Here is a 25,238-nt window from a genome sequence, read left to right as displayed (position 1 = left end):
TATTAAAGAAAGAAAGAAAAAGAAAAATACTGATATTTAATTTACTGGGGCTGTCACACTTTTTTCCCCAGTTATTATTACTACAAGTAGTAATAGTAGAATTCTGGCTTTAGTGATGTATAGCTGTATGTCTAGCTAATGCATGTAACTTTGACACAATTTTGAAACGTAATTCGTGAAACCGTGCAATTGTAAATCAAATGCTGAAATGAATGCCGCAAATGTATAAAATTCACAACATGAAAATATGTAGCAAAGTTAACTAGTAAAACAATTATATAATTATATAAGATAATTCATGCAACTGCAACATCAAGCTATTTAATTGGCCAATATGTATTGTAATTTATAAATTGTACGTAGTCTGCAATAAATTAAGATTAGTCTACAATTTAAAACACGTGACAACTTGCTCTAACAAAACAGTAACATTAAGCAATAAAACATTTATGAAACACTTCATGAAAAATGTAACAGGTAAATGGACAAATAGCATAGGCTATATTACGCCATTTATTTGCCAACAATCATTCATTTCCGGTGCCACTGTATATTGCACACTACATTACCCACATATGCCCAAGCCCATCATCAACTGCGCATGCGCGGAAAAGTCACTACTTGACGCCCCCCACCCCTCCACCCCCCTCCCTATTTCAATGGTGGTTAGGAGGCACTACCGCTCTACAGAGAGGCTATAAGAAACTAGGATTGGTGTTTTCGCATCAAATCACACAGGAGCAGGGACAAACCATCCGGGAAATTATATTGTGACCTGTTGTGCTAGACCTGGAACGTTCAGATAGAGATTTTATTTGCTGTGAATCTGTCTGTACAGATAGACAGGGTGAGTATCCCACCAAGGCCTCTCTTGTCCACCGCCTCCACATTCAGCTGCTTTCCTCTCTCAGTTCACCTCTTTATAACATACCTCATTCCCCTTTCTCCCTCAAACGTCCATTTCTCGTGGAAATGCCTGTGTTTTGTGTGTGTTTCATCAGTCTGGCAGACTAACGTTAAGTCGTACTGTTAGCCGAGTAGCCGCTAGCCGCACCTTTTGACCGGCTTTTAATAAAATACACGAATATCAATCCTCGCTTCGCCAAACACTGACTTATTTTTTGTCATTCGTACACTTAAACAGTACATAGGAAATGCTGACTGATTTTAGTATGTGTTTAGCTTGTTGAATAACTTCCATATGTGCTAGCTTCGCTGGTTTACTCAAAGGCATTAACAAGGAAACATATTTCATTTCTGTACATACATATGTACTTTGACAGAGGGAATTTCCTTGGTATTTGAGTAGGAAGTTGCAGTTTTTTCTGAGCAAAAACCATTTTAAAGGTGAGACGTCTAATATTTCTGTGATATTGACATTGCTTCGTTGCTGCAGGTTATTTTATTATTTTTGTCCACACCCTTTATTATTGTGTGTGGCGCCCGTTTGTATAGACAGCCCACTGACAGGAGGTGCTTCCTACAGGTTTTCATGGACCAAAAGCACCCGTCATTCTTTCCACAAGAAATAATATGAAGTCAGAGTCTCTCAGAAGAGGATTTTTTTTGTTGTTTGGTTTTTTTTTTGTTTTTGTTTGGTGTGTTTTTTTTGTTGTGTTTTTATTAGTGGGCCTTTTGAGCTTACCATCTGCATTTTGTCTTTCAGATGTTTGCATATTTTTAAAGGAATAAACAAGCCAGAAATGAAAACACAATCACGTTATTTCAGACCCATATTTCTTTCTTCTGTGGAACACAAAATGAGATTTGGCTGAGACTGTCCATACGGTTCCATTCAGTTTTGGGGTGAACCTTTTCCTTAAACGCTTTACTTTGTTGCATGACAGCTAAGATTTAATATAACTGAAGGTTTGCCAGTTATATTTATGCAGGTAGGTGCATATTAAAGATCCTTGTAAAGGGTAACGTGGGAGAGTTTTGCTTGTATAGTGCTTTGGGAGCGATAACAGGCGGGTTTTAAGTGGACTGTCTAGGCCCAGTTCCAGTGCATCGTCAGGCATTGTTTGTGCTAGACACAATGTTTGAGAGACAATTTTCTGGCGAGGGTCACCGGTGCTATATGATCCCGTTCTGAATGGACATCTGCCTAGGTGTTCTGTTGCATAGAAATGGTGATCTGTGTTTTTATAGATGGTTGAAAAAGTTCATTTGCACCTTTACATTCAGTCTGAACGGGTCAGCTGCAATCCTGGCAGTACAGGAAAAAAGTCTTTTAATTGCAGCTTTAATAAGATATGGATAGATTGGCTGTTTTTTGATTAAAGCTGTTTAGTTGTGTTAGATAACCATGCTTTTTTTCTCGGCTGTGGGCTATTGCAGATATGTTCGAAAATGGATACCTTTTGTGTTGCATTTATTGTTTTTAGTGCCTTTATTCTGTTTGCCCAGAATAGTTTTTCTTTCATTCCTTGCCTATGCCTCTTCCATCTGCTCATGAAGAGCAGCCCACAAATGGACATGAATCCCACTCAGATAATAATTTCAGCTACGCTCTTCTGTGACATTAGAATGATGCCAGCTGAGACAACTGTCCATCTTTTTGCTAATTGTCACCGTATTGCATACATTTGTCAGAGCAAAAGGCAGCTTTTAGTGCCTGTGGCTATAAATTCACCATCATGATGTTTTGAATTCAGTCTGTCTTAATGTGTAGTGGTGTGTAGTTGACATTTGTTTGTGATTGTGTAATAGGATGCTTATTTGAAATTAGTGTGTACTAGAGGTGCTGACTTGACTTGATGTAACTGCACGTTCTTTAGGATTTTTATTTGAAATTAGTTTGTTGTTGAGGTGATGATTTGAGTTTGGTGCCAAAGACCTTCTAAGTCCATCTTTAAGCCTTAAGCTTGTGATTTTTGTTTTAAGTTGCAGTTTTGTCATAAAGTGTTATGAAGCCCCTCAATTTTGTTTGTAGATGGCAGTGTGTTCTTGAGATTTGCGCTGTTTTTGTGGTTTCAAATGTTGACTTTCCATTAAAGGTAATGGCATTTTGACCAAATTTTCAAAGCCCATTTAAAAAAAAACACAGACCTTCGATCTGACTCGCATATAAAATTAACTACCTGTTACAGAAACACTTTCAAAATTCAAAAGTCTGCCTTCAAGATGAATCTTGTGATTATTCTTTTTTTTTTTTTTTTTTTTTAAGTTGCTGTATTCAATGTTGCACATCTGTTAATCTCATCCTTTGGTGTGGTTATTGATGTTTTGTCATAAAATGTTGTGAAAGCCTTCTATTTTTGTTTGTAGATGGCACAGTGTTCTTGAGATTTACATTGTTTTTGTATTTGCAGCAGATGTTGGCTTTCTATTTAAGGTTATTTCGAAAGCTTTCTGAATCAAACATGCATACTCAAAGTTATTAGTACTGTAAGATAGCTATCAGAAATGTTCACTTTATTCAGTTTTTATGCTTTAAATGGGTCTGCCGTAGCATCTCAGTGAGGTGTGGAGAAACCAAAAGCCAGATGAGCCTGCGATTAGCAGTTTGAATGTTTTCCCAAGGATTTCGGTAATGCTTTAAAGAAAGGTCATTCCATGTTGACCCCTGCACACAGGATTGAGGGCCCTTCAGGCCATCCTTTCATCGTTCAGCTCCCACGGCACTCTGGATTTATGTATACACAAAAACATGTACCGTCGCCAAAACTCAAACATTGGAGGTTTAGATTATCATTTGTTCCTACGCTTTCTCAGCACCTTAGTCACATTGCAAACATGTTTGTTACAGTGTCTGCTCCAAAGAGATTTATGGGTGATTCTGGCTTAATTACTCAATGTAAACATAACGATTTCAGTTTAGTTTAATCCAGATTTGCATTTACATTGGAAGTCAAATCAGGATTTGTGCTCTTAGAACTGTTAATCGGAAATGTGACCTTTTGCTCAACATTTATGTCTTAATGTTAAAGGTCATCCTGTGGCTTTTATTGCCCTGTTTCATTCCATATTAAGTGTCTTTCTTTCACAACATGTGCATGTGATGTTAGATGCCAGAGGGAATCAAACCCCACACAGCTGGAGTGTGTCTTGGGGGTTTATTATTATTGTGTTGGAATCAAATCTTTCTTTTACAAGAGTGATGGTTAAATGTTTGTTATGCATCGTCCCCACAGGGGCCAGCGGAAAGCTTTCATTACCCAGAGCTAATATCCGCCTCTGCTGGAAAGGAATCCCATCCTCACCAACAGTGGGAATTCCTTTTCCATACAGTCCTGGCCCCGGGGCTGGCAAAAAAACCCTCACACTCTGTTTCTAATTCCATATCGGCATGTTAAGGAGACTGTGCTTTGCAGTTTCCCCACTGCCCACCCCTTACTAGCTGGTGTTAGACCTTGTCAATCCGAGGAACTGCTGATTACCCTACATGTAGTGCAGACCGCCCCCTGTGTTCAATCTGCATTTCCCTTTTAAAGGGAGATTCAAGGGACTGACTCCTCCTGCTGTACACTGCCTGGCCAGGATGGGATATTTTTAGACAGCTCCTGGTGCTACCGCTACTGACAGTGACCATAAGACCCCATGAAATGACAATTGGAGCTTTGTTGGCTTTTAGTCTGCATGTGTTAGCTGTGAGGCTGTATACATACAACACTGTTTGAAAGTTTGGGCCAGTAAGATTTAAAAAAAAATAAAAAGTCCTTGAAGTCTCTTCTCTTGCTCAACAAGGCTGCATTTATTTAATAAGAAATGCAGTAAAATAGTAATTTTGCTATTGCTATTTAGAATTTTTTGTAATGGCAAAGCAGAATACATTTACACTTCAGCGTGAATTGATCTTTCTGAAAGACTTGGGCTTCTTTGATGAATAGAAAGTTCAAAAGAGCAGCGTTTATTTAAAATATAAATCTTTTATAACATTGTTCATGTGCATATAGCTAAATTTTCCTGGGAAAACATACTAACAATTTTAAAGACCTATCCTGCACTGTGCAGGTTTTTGGCCAGTCAAATGCTCTCTAGAATGTCCCTCCCCCAGCTTAAAACAGGAACTACAAATATGAGGCTAATATCATAAAATCTGGTTGTTTCCCTCACTTTTATAAGATATTGCAGGTTCTGCAATGTTGTTTTTTTACCATTTGTTTAATGTGACAAAGATGAATCACTCCATGGAAGCTTCATATTCTGGTTCGTTTGTTAATGCACACTAGGCTGTCCTGTATTTGTCCCCATTTGGGAGCTTCGTTCAGACCATTGTTTGATAAATTAACCTCGTGGGGAAGTGCCACCAGGGAGCGGAACTGTCTCGGACAAACTGTTGTATTTGTGCTCGCCCATGTTGTTTGTTCAGATGGGTTTCAGTACTACTGCAGAAGTCATTAAATCAGAACGTGACAACACACATGGACCAAAAGAAAACTGATTGCTACTAAGATATAAATTAGCTTGTATTAGCCCTGTTATCTCGCCCCCTGCTAAATTAAATAAAATAAAATAAAAAAATTTTTGTCAACATTATTTTTCAGTAGGCTTTTAAATGAAGAGGCTAGCAGTAACATTTCTTCCCAATAACTCCACAGGGACATCATATTGCTTTTCAACCAATGCATCCTACATTCAAGATGCAAACCTTGTCTTGAGCCCACGGATCTGTGTTCCATATGAGGGTCCAAAACCTCATTTTCTGTAATTGTTGAATATGCACCTACACATTTAGACAACCAGTTCACTGGATGATCCCTAGAGGATGCGCATACTTGTTATTGAAACTGTTGCAATTGCTTGTGTGGGTGTTTGGGCTTGTCGATTCCAATTATGCCTTCAATTCCTCTCTTGACTCTTGAGTTTTTAACTCTTCCCACACACACAAACACACTCTTACTAGTAGCAGTCTCATTATTGGCTCTCTGTTGCAACCTCTAGTGTGCTTTGAGACTATTTGAATGATATGAGCCTAATTCTGTCTTGCATCTGAAGATTTGGCACTGTTGGAAAGAAACCAGATTTTTGTAGATATTGGCTGCATTTCTAAACCCAGAAGCTTTGTTTGACAATTTTTGGCATTTAAAAACAAATACAATATTATAACAAATACACAATTATATAAGAAATGTTTAAAAACTTTGATGTTCATATTAAAAGGTTTTGTAAAAATAGCATTTAAAAAAAATTGAAACGTATTAAAAAAATATATATTTTTCTTTTCTCATCAGCTCTGCCTCTAAACTGTGAGAACACCCCGCTTTTTTCTCCGCGCCGTGCCATAGGATGTCCTGCAGCCCTGAGGTGAAGGAGGACCCCATGGAGTGCCCACTGTGCTTGGAACCATTGGAAATTGATGACGTCAACTTTTTCCCTTGCACCTGCGGCTATCAGATCTGCCGCTTCTGCTGGCATCGCATACGCACAGATGAGAACGGCCTCTGCCCGGCCTGCAGAAAGGTAACCAACGAGCCAGTACAGCACACAAACCAATTGGTTAGAATCATCCTTGATTAGTTATATTAAACAATGCCAGTTATTAGGCCTGTAAACTGAAATGAGATCTAGTTTTACATGTTGCAATCTGGGCTTTACCACTTGATTGCATTTATACAGTCTTAACTCAAGGAACCTTTGACACTTTGATTTATTTCTGAGAAACTGCTTTATTGGGGAGCTCCAGGAGATAAGTTTTAATGGCTAGCTTTCAGCATCCCAGGGAGCTTTGTTGGAATAATTCACGCTCCTCTTGTTGCCTCAGGGTCAGTGTGATTTTTATCGTTGCTGTACAGCTGTGTGGAGGGAACAAGTGCAGCACAACAGGCCTCCAGTTCTTGTGTTCTTTTTCTAAATGCATGCAGACAATCACTTAAATCCATGTAGTGTCCAGTTTACTGTAGCTCCTTAGCCTTAATTTGCAGGATGCATGTTATTATTTCCTGTTTGATTGCAGCATATGTCATACAATATCATGCTCTTCATTCCAGTTGTTTATCTTTAAGATAATCCCAGGCCATCCTTAATCAGTGTCATATTAAAATAATTTTTTAAAATGAAAAGCTTTAGATTCATAAATAGCATATAAAAACATTTTATTAAATGTGGAAATTTTGGTGAATGCATTTGATTTGACAACTCTTTGTGAATTTTGGTGTATTTGTGTTTAAATATTGCTGTTTATTAAAATGCATCCATTTATTGTATAAACATTATTCAACTGGGAAAATGATTTGCATTGCTGTAAAATATTAAACGAAAAGATTTTGCTTCAAAATTTGAATATTTTATTAATTTATATATTTGTATTATTTGAATATTTATACCATTTGATGCTGATATGGTCAAACTATTTAAATATCATTTTGTTATTAATCATTTAGTGAACACAATCTTCAAGAATGATTGCATGTAACATTTAGGATCTTATGTTTGGTTTAGCCCTATCCAGAAGACCCTGCGGTCTACAAACCTCTCTCTCAAGAGGAACTTCAGAGGATAAAGAATGAGAAGAAGCAGAAGCAGAATGAGCGGAAGCAGAAGATCACAGAGAACCGCAAGCACCTCTCCAGTGTGCGAGTCGTCCAGAGAAACCTGGTGTTTGTGGTGGGCCTTTCACAAAGACTCGCCGATCCCGAGGTGATTCAGCAAAACACACCGACCTCTGTGTAACTGATATTCCTCTCACTCAAGATAAATGACTCCATTGCACTAAAGCTTGATATTCATCTTGGTGGTATTTGGTAGTGAGCCCTCAAAATTCACCCACACTTGGTTTCTGTGGTTTATAAAAGTTCCAGTGCAAGCAAGATATGAAAAAGTTACCATTTTTCTTTCCCATTAAGGTCTTATCCTTTATTTAACTGTTAAAAAAGGATGGTTTAGGTAAGGAGCATTTGTCCCAGCTGCTAAAACATTCCTGATCAGTTGAAAAGAACATTAAAGTACTTTTTTGAGTTCGTATCCTTTTGTAACTCTCAGGATTTATAATTTTATTCTGACTCTAAGCAAGTAGTTACTAGTGGTTGACCCATATAGGTATCATAATTTCATTTAAAGTTAGTAAATAACTCAACCATCAAGCTTTTTGTAATTAAAACTACATTTTACATAATATCCAAAATAAATAATTTGTAAAGGAATCAATTAGAAAGAATAATTTGAACTAAATAAACATTTATACATTTTTTGGTTTCGTAATCCTGTTATACTATTTTTTCAATATAAAGAAATTGTGAGTTTGTGTGCACTGGTAATCATATTAACGACAATTCATTGCAGATTTTACATCTAGTGAATATGGCGAATAAATGCATATTTTATGATTGCTGACGGTATATTAAGAAGCATTATAGCCTTTCTATTATTGACAGAACTGAAACTAATGAAGACAAAGAGGAGCTCCTGTGCTCTCAGTCCTGCTTATGACACTTATTGATTTATGCTGATAAGAGATAAATGGTATATACCGGCTGCTATATTGGCGATATATTGGTAAACTACTTGTAGTTACTGGTGTCAATGTAAAAATATACATTGTGTTATCTCACGGACTACATTGTTTTTCAGATATGAAAAAGCATACTTTTTGATGCTACTATTCTTCATTACTATGGTATTTCTTTTGGGATATTGTACAGGATCACTTACATCTGGCTGCATGAAACTCCTTGAAGATGTGTAGATTTGATTTTATGCCACATATCATTAAATGTAAAAAAGAGACCATAAATGGTTTCCTGGGAAATGAAAGCTACCTGCCCACCAGCTGCACTTAGCCTGCATAACCAGCCCACGAAAACAGCTTTCACTCTCTTTTCGCTCCCTTCTCTCTGATGCTCTTTCTCTCCCTCTATTTGCCATCACAGCTGACGTCATGTACCCTGAATAGTCTCAGCAGAGAACAAATTATTCAGTGTGAAAAACCGAGAGAGCGAGAACATGCCTTCTAATTTCAAGAGCGTTCGAATGAGATAAGGAGCACGAAGCTTTAAAAACATCAAATCTACATTGTGACAATGTTTTTATGCGGTTCGTCTGCCTGAATGTTCTTTCTATACCGATCATCCCTTCACTTTTTAGTCTCTGTGCCTTCATTTATTTCACACTGAGGGTGTGAAAAAGAACAAAAAACTGAAAGAGAGTGAGGCCGCTTCCCTCGAACAAAGACCGCAAAGAAACATCCGGGCTGCTTTCACAGTTCAAGAGTGACCAGAATCTCAAAAGCACCATGCCGTCAAGACGAAGCTCTCCGCCAATGAACTGTCAGTCACCCGCCAGAGACCTACTTGTGTGCCAGACTTCGTTTTCACTGTGGATTTGGCTGAACATTGTGGACATCCTGTTGATAGTGTTTAGGTCATCAGTTCTCAATACAGTACGTCATTCACGCAAATCCTGTTTTTTATTTCATTCTCAAAAGCCTTGCGCAAAATGATTTATGTAAGGTTTTATGAGTAGAAACTATCTTTGGTGGTATAAAAACGGAGTTGAAATTGTTAAATGATATTTGCCACAGTGCTGGTAGGGTATATTTAGTTCCTAACCTAAATTACATATGCCTTTCTCATATGATAAATGGTGATTGAGTCATATCCTTCCGATGAATCATGATAATCAGGTGTGCTCTCTTCCTGTGTGACTCAACTAAACAAACTGCATTGCTGATCTGCAAATAGCAATCAGGTGTTTTTAAATATATAATTGATGTCTGATTGCAGGTCTTAAAAAGGCCAGAGTACTTTGGGAAATTTGGGAAGATCCATAAAGTGGTCATCAATAACAGCACTTCTTATGCTGGCTCACAGGTGAGCTTCGTTTTCTTCCCAGCTAGCCTCGTGTCTGCTCAAATGATTTAAACAAGCAAACATTTTGCATACAGGGCCTGCCATTTGTACTGATTTGCTCATTCTGATTTAGTCATCTAATATGCTTTAATATTTGTCCCCAGGGTCCTAGCGCCAGTGCCTACGTCACTTACATTCGATCAGAAGATGCCCTCAGAGCAATACAGTGTGTTAACAATGTTGTAGTAGATGGCAGAACACTTAAGGTAATAAAAACTTGGGACAAAAACAGTCTAATGTTATATGAGGAATGAGTTACTTCCAGTGTGCATAATATCTTAATATGCCTTTCTCATGCAGGCTTCTTTAGGTACAACAAAATACTGCAGTTATTTTCTAAAAAGCATGCAGTGCCCCAAACCAGACTGTATGTATCTTCACGAGCTGGGAGACGAAGCTGCTAGTTTCACAAAAGAAGAAATGCAGGTAACGTTGCTGTTTCCTGCTTTTTAACCTCTTTACTGATATTGACAGTCTTTTATCTGAGCTCATAACATTTGACAATGCAGGCAGGGAAACATCAGGAATATGAACAGAAACTCTTACAGGAGCTCTACAAAACAAACCCCAACTTCCTGCAGAGCTCGACAGGGGAGAAGACAAAGGGCAAATCAGGCACATCACAGAGGTTTGTAATGAATCATACCTTTCACACAGCTCCAATTAAAAACCTAACACATGGAAATATGGTAGTTATTTGATATTTTTGATGACTTTATTATTTAGAGTTGTACAGAAAACTATAATTATGAGTTGTGAAGTTTTAATTAAAATGAATTCATTATAATTTGTTAATTTATACTTTCATTAAGCATTAAAATGTTAGTAATGTTTTGTTGGTATCTTCCTCCTTTACATATATAATGTTTCTATCATATTTAAAGTTTCATATCATATTCCCCAGTTCCAGCAGTAACAACAAAGAAGCTTGGCCTTCATTACAAACCACAGGAAAGATGCCCAATGGGCTTCCAGAACACCATAAGACCCCACCCCTAGATGGCGGCTCCGACTCTGAAAACATGACTTCAGACGGTCTGGACACAGAGCTCGGCCTTGGCTCCATCACTGGCCTGCCTCCCTTCACATCAAACTGTGACTCTGGCAGGTAGGCAGCCTGTGAACTTCTGCCTAGTGCCATATTCTCTCAGCCTTTTTTTCTTTGCCAAATTATTTGAAAAAAATCATAATAATTTCTCTTAAGGGCACCAAGGGTTCAAGGTATTGTTGGGTGGTAATAATATAAACTGAAACTGCACTAGGTATTGTTGGGTGGTAATAATATAAACTGAAACTGCACTACAGTAAATTAATTTGTGAAATTACATTTGTTTTCTTGTGACAATTAAAGACATTTTCTTCTAAACATTAGCTTAATGCTGTCAGACATGTTTTCATCTTTCTTAATTGATTCGGGTTTGTATTATTTTCCTGCAGCCCAAATAACAAACCTTCAGATTCCATCGGTATAAGTAACGGAGAAACATCACAACAAGTAAGTTCAGGATCACACTGCTGATCATTATTTACCTTTCCGAATGGAAAGCTGTACACTTATCTAAATCACTTTTCTTTAAATAGAGCAGGTAATGTTTTAACACAAGATAAAAACACACATCCTGCCTCCCTTACTAAATCCTCCAGATTTCCGGCAATGACTCTCCATCGCCGCCTCCAGGCCTGTCCAAGCCATCTCTAGTGGTGCCTATCTGTGTAGCAGGGCTGACAGTACGGTCGCCTTTCGAAGGAGCAGCAGCCGAGTCACAATCGCTCTTTTCAGACAACAGCAACTTCCGACACCCCAATCCCATCCCCAGCGGCCTGTCCGGCTTTTCCAGTTCCCTTCACAGCAACTCCGATTGGCCCACTGCCCCAGAACCACAGAGCCTCTTCACATCAGGTACCTGGACCCATTTAGACTTTACATCTTAAGGGCCAAATATTATTTGCACCACATTACACACATAAAATGTACAATTCTCCTTCTTCATTCTGACAGATACCATACCAGTGTCGTCCTCTACAGACTGGCAAGCGGCCTTCGGTTTTGGTTCTTCGGCCAAGCAACAGGATGACGACCTCGGCTTTGACCCATTTGACGTCACCCGTAAGGCACTGGCTGACCTTATAGAGAAAGAGCTCTCAGTGCAAGACAAATCCTCCTTACCCATGACGGGCACAAAATCAGTGCCAGTCTTCCCCCACGGGCCTTTACTCAGCCCACTCCACAACTCCCCTTCCATGAAAGGCCCACTTCAGCCCCCCACTTCCTCACACTTCACCCCAAACTCCAGCTTGCCCTCACGGGGCTTCTCCCAGCTCCCACACCGCACTGTCTACAACTCCTTTAGCTTTCCCGGGCAGACGCAGACCTCTCGCCACAGTTGGATGGGCATGCCCATGCGCAATAACCTCCCGCACTTGAATCACACTGGAGCCCCTTCTTCTGCTGCACAGCACAGAAGCTTTTTGGACTTGAACTTGGCACCACAACAGCATCATCACAATACAGGGTTCGGAGGTATTCATATGACAGGTAAGTCTAAACCTGTGCTGGGGACCTGTGTGTGTATATCAATACATTATTATTATTTTTTTTTTTTTAGACAGATAACTAGACAGATAGGTGTGTGTGTGTGTGTGTGTGTGTGTGTGTGTGTGTGTGTGTGTGTGTATATATCAGTATTAAAGTTCCTTTCAACCCTCACAATATTACAAATTTTTGTCTTTGTCATATCATAAATAGTAGACACTCAAGTACTATAGAAACATATTAGCTGAGCTCCCACACATTTTTTTTTTTTTAATACAAAGGGGCCGTTATTCGAAGCATAAACCATAAGATATGTCCATATTACTTTTTTAAATATGTTTTCATTGCAAAATTAAGATGCAAATTATATTTTCTGAAAGGTACTGTATGATGTCCCTTTCCTAAACAGGGTTATTTGTTTGCTTTCAAATTATAAATACATTTAAAAAAATTATGTAAACCATGTGTTTTAAAAAAAAACTCATAATTCACACATGTATTTTTTCCCCCCCTTTTTTTCATTACCCCCTTTTTTTTTGTTTTTTGGTTTTTTTTTTTTTGTTTTATTGTTATTGCCCCCACATCTAGCTATTGAACACACTGGATTACATAGATATGATTGAGTTATCATTCAAAATATTATTGTAAAATATCAAGATGACAGGGTGGACATAATGCAGAACACACAAAGCATGACAAAATATGAGAATGAAACATTTATTCAACTTCTAAAATTATAATATAATAATGCTTTCAAATTATAAATACATACATAAAAAATTAATAATGATAAACAATATTAACTGCAAATGAATGCTATGTCCACCCTGTCATGTGTATGTCTGCTCTATCTGGTCGGACATTTTGGAATAAGACAGGGTGGACATTTTGAGCTTCAATTAGCATTTTAGCTTACAACCAACTGTGACTAGCTAAATATTTAGTCTGGTTGTTGAAGAGAATTTGGTATATTTAAACTTACTTATTTTTGAAATACTGTATTCTGATCACTTCTGGCATATTTTATGCCGACAGGGTGGACATGTTAAGCTTTGGCAAAGCAAGTAAGCAAACATATACAAAGAAAATGTCAATTAAAAAGTCACCAACTTGCTCACATCAGCCACTGAAGAGACAAAAAATCTGTTGTCCTGGTGTCACTAAAGGGGATGGCCTTTTCTTAAAGGGGCAGATTCCCCAATACAATAGGGTGGACAACCATTCAAGGGACATGGACAAACTTCTTTTTTTATTAGATAAAAATATAGTTTTTATTACCACATGATCAATAGCCTCAAACTGAGTAATCTCTTATTTAACAAATTATTAATAGAACAAAATGTTTTAAATTTTGTTTGACAATATTCTACTTTCATTCAAATGTAATGAGCAGTGCATAGGACATAGCAAAATAGCACACATCCTCTTACACCAAACTAAAAGAAAATCTAGAAAATGTATCTACAGAGCCAAGTAATGCTCTTGTTATGAATGTAAAAACTTAGCCTAATATAACACCCTTTCATAGTCATTTTTATGTTACGTTATCATGGCAAATGAGTTATGTACAGGATACCAAAAGGCACCCTACAGTGATCTTGACCCATATATATGTGTGTGTGTGTGTGTGTGTATATATATGTATATATGTATGTGTATATATTTGTTTGTTGTGTGTCTTTCTATTTATATATCTCTAATCTATATTTCTCTCTCTGTGTCTATGTATATATATATACAATATATATATATATATATATAGATAAATATATATGTGTGTGTGTGTGTGTATGTATATGTACATACGTGCGTGTCTCTCTCTCTCTCTATATATATATATATGTATGTATGTGTGCGTGTGTGTGTATATATATATTTATATGTATGTACATACATACGTGCGTGTCTGTGTCTTTTTTTTTTTTTTTTTTCTCTCTCTATATATATGTGTGTGTATGTGTATATATGTATGGTGCTACAGTCTCATACGTGCGTGTCTCTTCTCTCTCTCTATCTCTCTATATATATATAATCTCTCTCTCTCTCTCTCTCTCTATATATATGTGTGTGTGTGTGTATATGTATATGTATGTACATACATATGTGCGTGTCTCTCTCTTTCTCTCTCTATATATATGTGTGTGAGTGTGTATATGTATATATGAACATTACGAATAAATTGCTTAAATTGAAATATACATTTTTTTTATTTAATAAAAATATGACAATATATTCTTTATTAATATTGTTATGTAATTAATAAAAAGTGAATAAAATATTTTTCAATGGAATTCCAAAGTTGCAGTACATGTAATTTACAGCATATGTGTTTGCATTAGGGTAACTTTCATTGCAAACTCAGTCACTGGAGGGCAGTGTGGTGCTGTTTTGTTAGCATTCAGAAACGTACATCATCAGAGCTCCATCATAGAAGATTCTGGTTATTACCGAGGGCTCTCTCATGGAATGAAACCTCATGATTTGAAGTATAGCAGTGAGATCGTTGTCACATTTAGTGCTGATACAAATCGTACAGCATATAATCATCATCCCCTGAGGACATCTTCGTGACAGAACTGCAATTTTGCGTAATGCATGATGGGCCAGCCCACTTTTTTTTTTAATGTTTCTGTTATTTATGTGGTGGACCTCCGAGTGTGGGTGTCCACCTCGGGCAGTAAACACTTTTATTTAAAGTCAGTCTAGCCTAATTCAGTTTGACTTGAAAAGACAGATGGCTTTCCTGACCTGAACTCTGAGCTTAAACTTAAACAAAGATTAATGTTTACAAAGATTCATCTTTGTGCTCTGGATGTAAGAAAAGCCTGTAACTCTCAAGAAAATATCAAATATACTGGTATTATCCATCTGAAGAGAAAGTACTCAGACGGGGAAGAGGCTACAGTTTGACATTTCACTTAGGCCCATACCTGTACTCGTCAGCGAAGAGCCAAGCTGAAAAACAATCCAGATATCAAATATCATAAAGCAGCCGCAGTTTAGTTTGATACCATGACAACATAGACAAATAAATGTTGGTACTGAATATGTATTCAGAGCAGCTGAGCTGCTGTCAAGCAACTGAAAAAATGTATTTAAGGCAGTAGCGTCAGTTAGTTACTCCCCAAGCACGTCCTGAATTGATCTTTCAGAAATTCAGTTCATTTAAATAGAAAGTGTTTGCTTGCGGTCTAGCTTTAGGGCTTTTTATGTGAAACAATCTAATCTGCTGACACTGCTGTGGAAGTGTAGCATTTGCTAACAGGCTGTTTGTTTCTCTGTGCCTCCCACTTTTTTTAAGATTAGATTAACTTGGATTTCAGATGGTGCAAAAATAAGGGGAGGGGAATTGGAAGTGACCTGAGGGCTCATTAGTCATAAAAACAATGAATAAGTGGCATGACTTATTTTTCTGAATACTACTGGCTCCATTTTTGGCTCTGTTGTGCTATGCCGTGTGTTTTATATTTGTTTCTTAAATCCATGGGTCTCAGTGAGAGAAATGGTCTTCCCTGTTTGCAGTGGTGTCCTCCAGAGGATGCAGCTGCCCAGGACCTGGGAGGGGGATGTTGCATTATTTACGAAGAAGAGTCGAGAAACCAAAATAGGCTGGAGGGGCCAACACATGCAGTCTCATAACTTGATAGATGTGTTGTTTGAGTGAGAGATCGATTTCTTCTATATTGAAAATGTAGAAATTAGATGTAATTTAGCATTATCTGAAGGAAGCACATGAAAAATAAGCAGATTGGTTGACTTTTTGTTTTTTCTTTGGCTTGTTTTTTGCTCATGCCTGATTTTTGTGACAACACCACATTTGACCAAACTTTTAATTTTAAGCAAAAATACAGTAAAAATGTTTTAATAAAAAATAAATCAAGAATATAAATATTAACTAATGAATATAAATATAACTAAAGAATATAAATATATAACTAAAATCATGAATTTAAAAAAAAAAAACTAACTGATCTATTGTTCATCACAAAACTGAAAGCTAAATGATGCAAATAGACCTACTTTACACCCTCTACAGCCCTGCAAGACAAATTTAGTTTCCTCACTCTGCTGATGTGATTCTGAGTTTAGCTTTTGTCCCATCCACATAAATAAAACATGACGACACTTGTTTATCTGCGTATGCTAATGCAAACATGGGTGATTGTGTTAATGCCTGCAACACTTGGCTAGACGAGCAATTTCTAATCAGAAGTAAGAACTGTGGAGAGGTTTAAAAAGAATACCTCATTCACGTTATTCAACACCTCATTCATCTCCTCCCCTCCTTCAGAGGTGTTTTATTGAAGCCCAGTCCCCCTCAAGTGTTGATATTGAGTGTCTGGATTCTCATATTGGCTCGTTCTCACACTTGACTTGTTTTTCTGCACAGGTTTGACGGTATTGACTGCAGAACCAATTCAGCGTTTCCCAAGTGAACGTGTCACTTCCTCTGTGTTTGAGGCCTGATCGCTGTTATTTTGGTGGCTGAGAAAAAGAAACGGTCACTGGGAAAACATCTACTGTAATATAATGAAATACGGTAGAATTTTATATTCCATGCAGAACATTAATTTTGCATCGAGATGATGTATTTTGTACATCTCCCAACAGGGGCTACCTGGCCCCTGCTAACCAGCCAAACTTCGATCCCTTAGTTGAGATCCATTATGTTTTAACTGACTAATGGAGTAATAAACACATCGCTGACTTTGCAGCATCCATAGTTTTGACCCTTGCCCACGCTCAGGAGAAACTCCTGTCAAATGGTGTCAGAGGGGAGCTCCGTCTGCTCCTTAAATTCCCATGTTGCCAAATAATTAAATTACAAGCATGACCTGTTTGATAGTATCAGTGCGTCTGGTGTCTTGGCCGGATGCACCTTTATTGTCTGAAGACCTTTTAACAGCAGGCTGTCCCAGTAGACTTTCATCTTGCTGATGGTAGTACACTTGCACTTGTTAGTACAGTTACAGTCTGGGACAAAGTTCGACTGTAATACTAAAAACATTTGCTTAACACTTAAAGCCTTTTTGTATAATGCATTATAAAGGGTTATTAAAGGGTATAATGCATTATAATTATTCATAATGTGTATTGTTATACATTATATCTTTGATAATTGATAAGTGTTATAATGTATTAAATGTGGATGTTAAGGTGCGTTACAAGGCATAATTAATGCATTAAAACTGTTTTTATAATGCACTATACATAAAGGCTTAAAGTGTTACCAAAATTTCATAAATATTTTTTGTTTATTTTTAGATATTTTGAGATTCTATTCTGTTTGTTTTAGTTTTTTCAGATATAGGTGTTTGCTCTGGTCTTCTGAAATTTTATTTTCTGACAATTTTATTTTTAAAAAAAATCTCAAATTATTTAATGCAATTAGACCGTATTTATTAAAATATTCAAATAGAAAAGTACCATGTTTATTCCAAATGTTTATTGCAAGAAATGTAATTTAATTGAAAATTTTTAAATAACTAAATAAACAGGAAAAATGAAATTAAAAAAATAAATTAATTTTTAATGAATACTTCAATATGGTGAAACAAAATGCATATTTGTAAGTTACCTAACTGTAATTCTGCTAAAATATTTGTATTGCCAACTGTAATGCCTTGCAAGGACTTAGAAATTTGGGTGATGCAAACAAAGTGTTGAATCAATGTTTTTAACCGATGAAAAGGACAATTTATAAATTTGTGAAAATGAACCCATCTTTACAACCTCTCTGCTTTATTCTAATGAGGTCATAATCACAGATTATATAAAAATGAATATTTGTCTTAGTAGACAACTTTCTGGAATGCCTGGTTCTGATTAATTGTATATTGTTTTATGATGACTGCAAAAATTGACAGCTGTGTCAGGTAATCAGTTTCCTTTATTGCTGTGCTAGTTTCACATCTGTCACAGTACTCTGCAATCCATTTCTTCTCGCATATTAAATTAATTTGCACTCAAATGAATACAACAGTCAGTATTAAATCTATCAGCCAATTTTAATATCGGTGGGTTTTTTTGCGCGTGTCTCAAACCCTACCACTATCCCTGTGTTTTCACCTCCTTCTACAAGTCCAGGCTTTGAGGGAAGCTGATGTTGGAGGAAGCTGCCCAGAGAAGTTTCCTTAGTCTTAAGTCAAACTCAGAGGCTAAAGACTTGTTTTTTCCCTGCCAGGGTTGTTATCTCGTTCACTCCATTCCCCTGTCTTTGCAATTCTTCCTTGTTTGTCCCTCTCTCTCTTTCTCTCCATTCCCTCCTTCATCATCTTTGCTGCCTGGTTTCTCCCTCCCTGTGGGCAGAAGCAAACCTTAGGAGAATACTGGCCTGATTAGAGAAGAAAATGTTTATTTTGGCCTGAGTCCAGCCAAAAGAAGCTCTGCATTATTGAAGCTGCACGTCTCTCCTGCAGTGTGACATAGAGAAAATATAAATGAGAAACTAATTGAATAATAACGGGACCGTAAAAAGCTTTATAATGATTGTTCCTCCATTAGTAAGGGCAAGTAGACTCCGAAGGGAGCCAGAGATCACCTGTTGTTTTTGCTGAATCAAGTATAAATCATCATTACTGTAGTTGCTATTAATCTGCAGTCCAGCTTTGATTAATGCTGTTTCTTGATGTGATATCCTGAATGAAAATTCAATTTTTAGGGAATTCAATTAAATTGTGTTTTTGTTATGGATGTCAATCGATCTTCAGCCATTATATGGTAAATAATATATCATATCATTAATCGCTTGGTTTGATTGAGTCACATTGCGTCATTTTCACCATAAAGCGTTGCATTTTTAAGACCGTATCGGACTAAAAGTTGTCCTACGTTTCTGTTACACTTTGAACTGCTTTTGAATGTTTGTTTGGTTTTGTCACAAATATAAAATTAATCATACCATATTAACACTCAAAATAGGCAGTTTTTTGTGTTGTGCAAGTAAAATGTTGAAACTGATCATTGCTTTTTCTCTCTCTCTTTCTCCATCCCCATCATCTTTTGCGGTGTATTTGTGCACATGGGTGTTTGGATACCCCACCATCACCTTCCCAAACAGAAAACAGCACCTCAGTAGAAAGTCTAAATGTGAAGGAGTGGCAAGATGGGCTCAGAGCGCTTTTACCCAACATCAACATCAACTTTGGTGGACTGCCCAACTCCTCATCCTCATCTTCATCCTCCTCCTCCTCATCCAGCGTGAACCACACAGGCGGCATCTCACACAGCCTTAGCTGGGACGGCACAGCCAGCTGGATGGACCCTGCCATCATCACAGGTACAGCCTGAATTACTTTGTTAAAAAATTACCTTGTTAAAAACTTCCCTTTTCTCCTGTTTTTCTCATTGGACCCACTTTTAAGTGTCTATACTACTATGTCCTTGCATCTAAATGAATCAATGGATATGATGTACGTATTGTACACATACATGGTTTTTAGATTGTAATAATATAAAAAAAATACATTCATGTAGTTATGTATGTAACTAATGTCTGTAGTTACATCTCTACAATTACACTGTCAACCCTACCTCAACCACTTAAACCTAACCAAACCACCAAACCTATCCCTAATATTAACCGTATCCTAAAAACCTAAAAGTAAAAAATTTATCTATATCATGTATGTAAAAATACAAAAATATTAAATTTGAACATTTATAATACATTAATAATATTTATTATTAAGTAAATGTTAATATTAACTTTATTAATATTGAATAACTTTTCTCAGTCATTTTGGTTTTGTGAAAATACAATATAATAACATGCTCGGTTCTGATGGGCTTAAAATTACAAAATGCATCTGTGAAACAAATTTACCTGACCTTAGGAAAAACCAAGCACGTTCAAATTGTGCCTTTGGGAGCTAAAATGAATAATGCATTTAGTCTTTTTAAACATTTATTCTGTAACCTTTTCACTAAAAATGTCAGCGATGTAAAGCCATTTTAAGGGCCATAGAAGAGGGCACACATTTCAGATCAATTTGATCTCCTGCACTTTCAGACAGTCTAAAGCATCCATGTGGACTAAATCAGATATCATGCAAGAATACTACACAACGCCAACAATCAGTATACAAACTGGTTAAATATGCAGTGAACATTTACAGCATTCTTATTGTTAGTGCTACATTTCTGTCTAATGTTTGATAGACAAAAACTAAATTGTGTGGCTATTTTTGTAATCAATACTTCAAGCAAAGTTTAGCCAGTTTTCTCCCCCGGGTTGAAGGGAAATAGCACTGTCTTATCTGTTGCTCCCTAAGGTTGAAGTTGCAATCTGTATGGATGTCACGGATCTTGTCTGGGTGCTCTCAGCAGCTGCCTGCAGCATCCATCATCCACAGGGGGGTTTGGAATTAATAGCTCGCAGCAGGCCAGCATGTTTTAAGTGGTGCAAAAGCATCCAAAATGCCCTGTTTCCTTGTGTAATTAATCCCATTATTGCAAATTATTTACAAATGTCCTTAATAATGTTGCCTACATGATAAATACATTCCTACATGGCGTCAAGAGCAGTGGATTTGTTGACAAAGAAAACTGTTGCTCGGTTAGTACAGTATGCGGTTATGTTTAAAGTGATTTAATTCCATCTGTTGATGGATATTTACTAATAATTTTTTCATAACTTTGAAACTGTTTGAATCACTTGATGCTTCTTTAATGTGGTTCATACCTATAATGACTTAATATACTTGATAACTTTGATAATCACGTCTTTAACTTATGACATAATATTAATTTTATTTTTATTTTTTCCTCCATGGCTGAACATAAAAATATCAGGGTGTCCATATATCATAATGAAGGCAAAAAATATTCATTAAAAGAAAAAGTCTTAAAATAAGCAGGGAAGCGGTTTTGTTAATGTAAATTTTGTTAGAAAAATCACACTGAAAATTATATTGTAGAGTTGACTGTCAAGCTCTAAATTATGTAAATTAAAAATATTAGATAATTTGATCTTTTTATAAATAACATGGCAATGTTAGTCCATATTGTAAAATGTTATGCATTGTTTCTCCCTAAAAACATATATATTGTTTAATCATCATTCATAAATATTTAGATGTGCACACTCAAAGGAAATTATTTTCGAATTAAAATTTAATTTTAAAATTTTTAAAACCATATGGATCCACCATTAATAAAAAATAATAACTAAGAACCTGGCACATGAATTTTAAAGTAGAACATATCTATATTTTACATATTTAAAATTTTAAATCAAATCAAAGTTGATCATTTTTTCCCTATCACTTTCAGGTATCCCAGCATCCTCAGGCAACAGTCTGGACTCTCTGCAAGATGACAATCCTCCCCACTGGCTCAAATCCTTGCAGGCGCTCACAGAGATGGATGTCCCTACTGGCTCCACAGTGCCCCCTCAGCCCCCACACAGTGGCCCCTTCGGAGCCCAGTTCCCCCACAGAGCCGGCTGGACCCCTTATCCAACCACAGCCACGTCCAACCCCGCCACCCAGTTCCACTCACCTCCCCCAGGCTTCCAGACCGCCTTCAGAGCCTCAGCCCAGGCCTCCACAGATCTGCTACAGAGTGCCGGCATGGACCGACTTTAGGAACTGTGAAATCCTATTCCCCTTATCCGAAGAACAGCCGACAAACACGGCAGACGAATCAGTACAAAGCTATTAACAAAATAACAAGATTATGTATTGTTTTCTCTCTTCATCTTGCGCTCATTTTTATCCCGGATTTGTGTTTCTCTTGGTTTAGTCCTTTTTTTTTTTCTTGTTGCCCAAGTGCTCTGTTCTAGCTTTCCCAATTCAAACGGTTGCATAAATAAGCCAGTTCTTGCAGAAAACAGGTATGAGGCCTAAACAAGCTCCCTAGTAAAAACGTAACATTAACGTCACTGCATAATTTTTGGAACTCTACACACCAGTAGGCATCATCAATGATGTGTGTTCTTGAAATTCCATTGGAACCAAATGGAAAGAATCAAACGAAAAGTGTCTTGATTTAGAAACGAGTCTGCCTTCAAAGCTAAACCAAAAAGAACAGCACCTGTTCATCCATCTGCACAACAGAGTAGCTACTTCCTGTGAGAGTCCTTAAAGCCATGCAGCTAAGCAATCAAGTAGATGTCCAAAATCAAAACAGGGCTTCAGTTTTTGTGTTTGATCAAAAGGGTACTTGGCTTCCATTATTCTGACGGATCAAAGGCATAATGATGGCGAAGCAAAAAGCACTTTTACCGAGGATCTTTGGCCTTTAACTTTGTTCTACCTTTCTGTGCCCTTGTTTAAAGGGAGATGCATTTTTAGGGGTCAAAAATGTGGTGCCCGTTCTCGACGTGGCATTTAGTTGTAGATGGATGCAGGCCTTTGCCTTTGACCCTTCCGCCAAATTGTCTGGTTGGTCGGGGGGTTTTCCACTTTCGATCGCAACACCGCGGTTAACCTCTGTATCAGAGGGCGGCGTGTTGTGAAATAAAGAGGAATCGAGAGCTGGGTACCATCGACCTCTTTCAAGCGCAGGGCTCGTGTAGCACAAGGGACGCCACCATGTGGCGTCTCTCATAGCTGCCTCGGCGTACGTGGCCTAATCAGTGTTTACGCTCTGACTATGCTCCCTGAAAAAACTTGAAGGTATGTGAGGTGTACAGAGTTTTAGGACCTAGATCTAGAGTCGGAGTACAGTGACGTGCATGGCGTAAAACTTGCGATTGGTGGGTGCATGAAGAAACCGATTCCAGCGGAGGGAAATTCACTAGGATGTGATCATAACGTTTATGTCTGTAGCAGTTACTTTGCACTTTTTTTTTTTTCTTCACAAAAGGGAAAGCTGGGATAGTGGCGCTACTGGGCAACTAATGTTTTGGCAATACACAGGGGGCTCGTCCGGGATGGTTAACACTGTTCGTCACTCCTACTCGCCCCCTTCTCAGTTTTGTTTTAACAGTCTTAATCCTGTATCAGCTATGTAGGTTCCTGCCGACAGTTCGGTATTCAACAGTATTCAAAAGGAATGAATAAATTAAATCTCGACGACAACATAACCAGTACAGTTTAACTTGGGTTTTACACAGTGGTAAAATGTAAGAAAAATGAAGAGCTGAAGGAAATTGTACCTCTCTAAAGGTCTGGAGGAAAATAAAAACTAAATCTTAAATAAAAGACGAAATGTCATGCTTGAGTCAAAGTGATCTTTCTCGTTTTTTGTCTCTCAACCTTCAACTTTCTTTCAGCGCCTCGAGATGTGATGAAAGGCGTTGATGGGCTCACGTTCGCACATTCTTGCTCAGCGATCGGACACGTCGTCCTCATTTGCGTCAGCACTCGTCGACAATTGCTTCTTTGAGAGATCAGGTCTGGAGGAGGGTTTGTGGCACTTAATTTTTTTTTTTTTTCGTTCTAGTGGGTGTCAATACCAACCTCTGGTGCACGAGCCTTCAAATACTTTCGGTGCGGCCCAATTAACTTTATCTCAGTAAAGAGGCAGCGGCTCCCAGATAATGTCAAGAGTGCATTAGACGTTCGCAGTGAGCTTACCGAGCGCCCAGCTTTCAAACGCTCAGCAGAGCCACTCTGTCATGCTCTCGTGCTTAAATTACTGCAGTGCTGATCTAATTGGCAGTGGAAGTTGCCAGCAAATATGCAATACTGAAACTGCAGTGACTGGGCATGTTTTCTCCAGGGCCTCAGTTATAATGACCCAAAAACATAATGTATTCCTTCATAGAGTGGTTGAGTCAATATATATAGAGACTGAATGATCGAGTGCCTCATTTCTGTTTTATCACCTAAAGTGATTTGTATATGTATAACAGTGTTATTTAATGGTGTAATTAGTTCAATGAGGCAGGACCTGAAATCGCTCTTGTTTAGGTCAGTGATTCTCAGCTTTTTTTTTTTTTTTTAATTCTGGAAACCTGCAGATGAAATGTTGTGCTGAAATGCCCTGTCAGAGTTTCCTGCACTACTTATTCGGCGGCACAATACTAAATCTTCAGCACTTAACTGACAGCATGACCAGTGTAGTCCAAATTCCAAATGAATGATTAGGTTCGAATGAGTCTGTTCTTTTTATTGAAAGCCATACAGCTTGTAGCTGACTTTGACACTTGAATGTAGTTAGTTGCTAGTTGAACTTCATGACAGTGTGTTTTTACAGATCATGCCTTTGGTCAATAATATTTGATAAAAATCAGTGAAATATGCTTAAATGTTATTTGTTACGTAATATATATTATAATATATGTAATATTATTATAATTATTCAGCTGCATTTGTGCTGCCTCTAAAAAGACATCAAATTTCATCCTTTGGCAATAGAATGGTATTTTTTCCTGATAATTTTCTGAATACTCTACTTTCAAAAATACTAAATAATTTGGAGAACTGTTAAGTTCTAAATCTGTGTTATTGATAGCTAAAGCTAAATCTATTTAAAAAAATTTCATTAATTTAAAATATAGCTTAAATAAAATAAAAATATTAGATGGAAAAAGGAAAAATAGGAACTATTAAAGATTGTAAATTCAAGCAAATAGAAAACATAAACAAACATTTAAGTAAATTACAATTTAGAATTTGACCAATTAGAATTTAGTTTTAGTTATGTTAAAATGAAAACTGAAAATATAAAATGAAAGATAATTAAAAATCTTAATAAAGAGGAATCTCTATCATAATCATTTATAGACATCCAACACAGTAGTGTTTTTTTTTTTCTTTTTTCTTTAGTGTTTTTTTTTTTATTTTCTGAACACTCTTAATACTTTAAGTAGTCTGTTTATTTAATTTTATTTTTTTAGGTTTTTTTTGGATGGTTTCATGCTCCCGGCATCCAATTACAGACTTCACTGTACATGTTTATCTTTATCTTTGGACTGTGTGGATCTCAAACGGTCCATGCTGTCGTGAACTGACGAGTTCACCTGGACT

General features: G+C 37.2%; 1 protein-coding gene across 1 annotated transcript; it reads left to right on the top strand.

Moving 5' to 3' along the window:
• Positions 1-638: 638 nt before the first annotated feature.
• Positions 639-23,493, top strand: LOC109066617 (CCR4-NOT transcription complex subunit 4-like). Its single transcript, XM_019083667.2, has 13 exons — positions 639-847; positions 6,177-6,405; positions 7,384-7,581; positions 9,663-9,749; positions 9,893-9,994; positions 10,089-10,214; positions 10,298-10,416; positions 10,693-10,896; positions 11,226-11,283; positions 11,433-11,688; positions 11,788-12,324; positions 19,382-19,600; positions 21,595-23,493. The coding sequence occupies exons 2-13, from the start codon at positions 6,232-6,234 to the stop codon at positions 21,906-21,908; spliced, it is 2,394 nt and encodes a 797-aa protein (XP_018939212.1). The 5' UTR covers positions 639-847; positions 6,177-6,231; the 3' UTR covers positions 21,909-23,493.
• The last annotated feature ends 1,745 nt before the right edge of the window (positions 23,494-25,238 follow it).

The sequence above is a fragment of the Cyprinus carpio genome, chromosome B4 (genome assembly GCF_018340385.1).
Source record: "Cyprinus carpio isolate SPL01 chromosome B4, ASM1834038v1, whole genome shotgun sequence".
NCBI classification, from domain to species: Eukaryota; Metazoa; Chordata; class Actinopteri; order Cypriniformes; family Cyprinidae; genus Cyprinus; species Cyprinus carpio.
The sequence above is the reverse complement of the archived record's forward strand: the minus strand, read 5'-3'. Positions and strand labels throughout refer to the sequence as shown.